The following is a 5,000-nucleotide window of genomic DNA, read 5'->3' as shown; positions in this document are numbered from 1 at the left end:
CATCACACTACCCCATAATGACATCACACTACCCCATAATGACATCACACTACCCCATATGACATCACAATACCCCATAATGACATCACACTACCCCATAATGACATCACACTACCAGTAATGACATCACAATACCCCATAATGACATCACACTACCCCATAATGACATCCCACTACCCCATAATGACATCCCAGCTACCCCATAATGACATCACCACTACCCCATAATGACATCACAATAGCCCATAATGACATCACAATAGCCCATAATGACATCACAATACCCATAATGACATCACACTACCCCATAATGACATCACACTACCCCATAATGACATCACACTACCCATAATGACATCACATACCCCATAATGACATCACACTACCCCATAATGACATCACACTACCCCATAATGACATCACAATACCCCATAATGACATCACACTACCCCATAATGACATCACACTACCCCATAATGACATCACACTACCCCATAATGACATCACACTACCCCATAATGACATCACACTACCCCATAATGACTCACAATACCCCATAATGACATCACAATACCAATGACAAAGCAAAAACAGGTTTTTAGAATTCTTGCAAATGTATTAAAGATATACAACAGAAATGTGACATTTACATTTACAAGTATTCAGACCCTTTGTTATGACACTCCAAATTGATGTGCATCCTGTTTCCATTGATTGGAGTCCACCTGTTGTAAATTCAATTGATTGGACATGATTTAGAAAGGCACACACCTGTCTATATAAGGTTCCACAGTTGACAGTGCATGTCAGAGCAAAAACCAAGCCATGAGGTCAAAGGAGTTATCCATGGAGCTCCAAGACAGGATTGTGTCGAAGCACAGATCTGGGGAAGGGTACCAAGAAAATGTCTGCAGCATTGAAGGTCCCCAAGAACACAGTGGCCTCCTTCATTCTTAAATGGAAGAAGTTTGGAACCACCAAGACTCTTCCTAGAGCTGGCTGCCCGGCCTTGGACAGGGAGGTGACCAAGAGCCCAATGGTACTCTGATAGAGCTTCAGAGTTCCTCTGTGGAGATGGGAGAAACTTCCAGAAGGACAACCATCACTGTAGCACTCCATCAATCAGGCCTTTATGGTAGAGTGGCCAGATGGAAGCCACTCCTCAGTGAAAGGCACATGAAGCCCACTTGGAGTTTGTCAAAAGGTACCTAAAGGACTCTTAGACCGTGAGAAACAAGATTTTCTGGTCTGATGAAACCAAGATTGAACTATTTGGCCTGAATGCAAAGTGTCACATCTAGAGAAAACCTGGTATCATCCCTATGGTGAAGCATGGTGGTGGCAGCATCTGCCTGTGGGGATGTTTTTCAGTGGCAAAAAGTCAGACACTAGTCAGGATCGAAGGAAAGATGAACAGAACAGGCCCTCAGACTGGTCGAAGGTTCACCTTCCAACAGGACAACAACCCTAAGAACACAGCCAAGACAACGCAGAATGTCCTTGAGTGGCCCAGACAGAGCCCTGATTTGAACCTGATTGAACATCTCTGGAGAAACCTGAAAATAGCTGTGTAGCGACGCTCCCCATCCATCCTGACAGGAGCTTGAGAGGATCTGCAGAGAAGAATTGGAGAAACTCCCCAAATACAGGTGTGCCAAACTTGTGGCGTCATACCTTGTAACATCGTCTTTTCAGTTCACTATGCCTAGCGACTGGAACGAGCTACAACAAACACTCAACCTGGACAGTTTTTATCTCAATCTCTTCATTCAAAGACTCAATCATGGACACTCTTACTGACAGTTATGGGGTACTGTGTGTAGATTGATGAGGGGAAAAAACTATTGAATCCATTTTAGAATAAGACTGTAACGTCGGAAAATGTGGATAAATGTAAGGGGTCTGAATACCTTCTGAATGGTCTGTACATTTAGCCTACACACCTCAGTACACTCACACTGATGAAAAACATGAATCAATTCTATACATCCTTTTAGCCTACACACCTCAGTACACTCACACTGATGAAAAACATGAATCAATTCTATACACCCTTCCCATCATGTCTATATGATGATATTTTATCCACAGCATTTTCCGAGCCTCACTCACAAGAGACACATCATTTTCACCTGAGCAGGATCATTAGCATCACACTCGCTCGTGTTCTTCTGGGGAACCCAGTGGCCGTCCGCGTCACACTCCCTGTACACCGAACCATGCTGGACTGGAACAGACACACATTACAGGTAGACTGTCATTCACTGACCCAAGCAGACTACCTATCACGCTACCTATCACACTCCCTGTACACCGAACCATGCTGGACTGGAACAGACACACATTACAGGTAGACTGTCATTCACTGACCCAAGCAGACTACCTATCACACTACCTATCACTCTAACTTGACAGAAGTTTCAGATATTTGACGTGAGTTTGGTATTTATTGAACGTGATATAGAAGCTATTCACCAATCAACAAACCAATCAATTCATCAATCAACCAACCAATCAGCATCAACCTTCACCTTTGTGGTGCCAGGGCAGGTACCAGGGACAGGACACACTGACAGTAGTGTTGGCGAGTCCATCGGGCCAGCATGCATACATGTCAAAGGTCCTGTTACACACAACACCTACAGGAAACAGTTACAGAACATCTCTTTATCTGGGGGAAACAATTACTGTTGATCGTAACACATCCTGTCCAATCAGATCTGTGACGGGGAGGGAATATCTTCCTGGAATGAAGGATAGACATGTTTATTTTAAATTTTTATTTGACCTTTATTTAACCAGGCAAGTCAGTTAAGAACAAATTCTTATTTTCAATGACGGCCAAGGAATAGTGGGTTAACTGCCTGTTCAGGGGCAGAACGACAGATTTGTACCTTGTCAGCTCGGGGGTTTGAACTTGCAACCTTCCGGTTACTAGTCCAACGCTCTAACCACTAGGCTACCCTGTATCTACTGCCACAGCCGACCCTCACCGGGAGAGCAGAACGGAGGACCTTCATCTTCCCATAATGCACGGTGCTACACAGTGTTTATGGTGTGAGTGTGCGTGCAGGCGTGTGCGCGTGTTTCTCACCAGTGAGCGGCGGTTCTCTGCTGTGATTGCGGCTACACTCCTCCGTGTACATCACCCATCTCTGCATCAACGCCTTTAATGGCTTAGCTGGGGACACCTGGGGGACACACAGACAGAAAACAGATAGCTGGGGACACCTGGGGGACAGACAGACAGTAAACAGATAGCCAGGGACACCTGGGGGACAGACAGACAGACAGACAGAAAACAGATAGACAGGGACACCTGGGAGACAGACAGTAATAACAGATAGCCAGGGACACCTGGGGGACAGAGAGACAGTTAACAGATAGCTGGGGACACCTGGGGGACAGACAGACAACAGATAGACAGGGACACCTGGGAGACAGACAGAAAACAGATAGACAGGGACACCTGGGAGACAGACAGAAAACAGATAGACAGGGACACCTGGGAGACAGACAGAAAACAGATAGACAGGGACACCTGGGAGACAGACAGTAATAAACAGATAGCCAGGGACACCTGGGAGACAGACAGTAAACAGATAGCCAGGGACACCTGGGGGACAGACAGACAGACAGAAAACAGATAGCCAGGGACACCTGGGGGACAGACAGACAGACAGAAAACAGATAGACAGGGACACCTGGGAGACAGACAGACAGACAACAGATAGCCAGGGACACCTGGGGGACAGACAGACAGTAAACAGATAGGCAGAGAGACAGACAGGCAGAGAGACAGAGACAGACAGGCAGAGAGATGGAGAGACAGACAAGCAGAGAGACAGACAGGCAGAGAGACAGAGAGACAGACAGGCCGAGAGATGGAGAGACAGACAGGCAGAGAGGCAGACAGGCAGAGAGATGGAGAGACAGACAGGCAGAGAGACAGACAGGCAGAGAGATGGAGAGATATACAGGCAGAGAGACAGACAGGCAGAGAGACAGATAGGCAGAGAGACAGACAGGCAGAGAGATGGAGAGATAGACAGGCAGAGAGACAGACAGGCAGAGAGACGGAGAGACAGACAGGCAGAGAGACAGACAGGCAGAGAGATGGAGGGACAGACAAGCAGAGAGACAGATAGGCAGAGAGACAGACAGAGAGACTGATAGGCAGAGAGACAGGCAGAGAGACTGATAGGCAGAGAGATATACAGGCAGGGAGACAGATAGGCAGAGAGACAGATAGGCAGAGAGATATACAGGCAGGGAGACAGATAGGCAGAGAGACAGATAGGCAGAGAGATATACAAGCAGGGAGACAGATAGGCAGAGAGACAGATAGGCAGAGAGATATACAGGCAGAGAGACAGATAGGCAGAGAGACAGATAGGCAGAGAGATATACAGGCAGAGAGACAGATAGGCAGAGAGACAGATAGGCAGAGAGATATACAAGCAGGGAGACAGATAGGCAGAGAGACAGACAGAGAGACAGAAAGTGTTGAGACTACATCACTGTCTGCCACTTAGGGCCCGTTCTCAGAGGGTCATTCTACCATGTATAAACACACGTGTGTCACTCCCAACACTAAACACCAGTCACTTACAGGCCTGGGGTGGCTGGCTTCCCATGTCTGAATGTTTCCCTACAGAGGGACTCACTGCTAGGCTGAATTCTGTTGACAGGACAATGACTGGAATCCTTAGAAAGATCCAACGTGTCAATTAGCTTCCAGAGCAGGTCAATAAATTCCTCTTCAAAAGCATCCAAGGTGGAGTGGTGCATAATGTCGTGGGTATGTTATTGGGGGTTCTTCTGAGTCTACCTCTGTCTGTCTGTCTGTCTGTCTGTCTGTCTTGTCTGTCTGTGTCTGTCTGTCTGTCTGTCTGTCTGTCTGTCTGTCTGTCTGTCTGTCTGTCTGTCTGTCTCTGTCTGTCTGTCTGTCTGTCTGTCTGTCTGTCTGTCTGTCTGTCTGTCTGTCTGTCTATCTCTCT

General features: G+C 46.9%; 1 protein-coding gene across 3 annotated transcripts in view; it reads right to left on the bottom strand.

Moving 5' to 3' along the window:
• Positions 1 to 5,000, bottom strand: part of LOC109888325 (glucagon receptor) — a 33,119-nt gene that overhangs the window by 27,939 nt on the left and 180 nt on the right. For 2 of the 3 annotated variants that reach the window (XM_031814353.1, XM_031814354.1), the window contains exons 2-4: positions 3,095 to 3,191; positions 2,532 to 2,639; positions 2,133 to 2,227 (exon numbers count right to left, since the gene is read on the bottom strand). In XM_031814353.1, coding sequence (XP_031670213.1) covers positions 2,133 to 2,227; positions 2,532 to 2,639; positions 3,095 to 3,191 — 300 coding nt within the window. Of the gene's footprint in view, positions 1 to 2,132; positions 2,228 to 2,531; positions 2,640 to 3,094; positions 3,192 to 4,612; positions 4,721 to 5,000 lie in introns of those variants that run through there. The other variant, XM_031814355.1, reaches the window with a different exon arrangement.

The sequence above is a fragment of the Oncorhynchus kisutch genome, unplaced genomic scaffold (genome assembly GCF_002021735.2).
Source record: "Oncorhynchus kisutch isolate 150728-3 unplaced genomic scaffold, Okis_V2 Okis06b-Okis10b_hom, whole genome shotgun sequence".
Lineage (NCBI taxonomy): Eukaryota > Metazoa > Chordata > Actinopteri > Salmoniformes > Salmonidae > Oncorhynchus > Oncorhynchus kisutch.
Note: the sequence above shows the minus strand (reverse complement) of the source record. Positions and strands in the feature narration are given on the sequence as shown.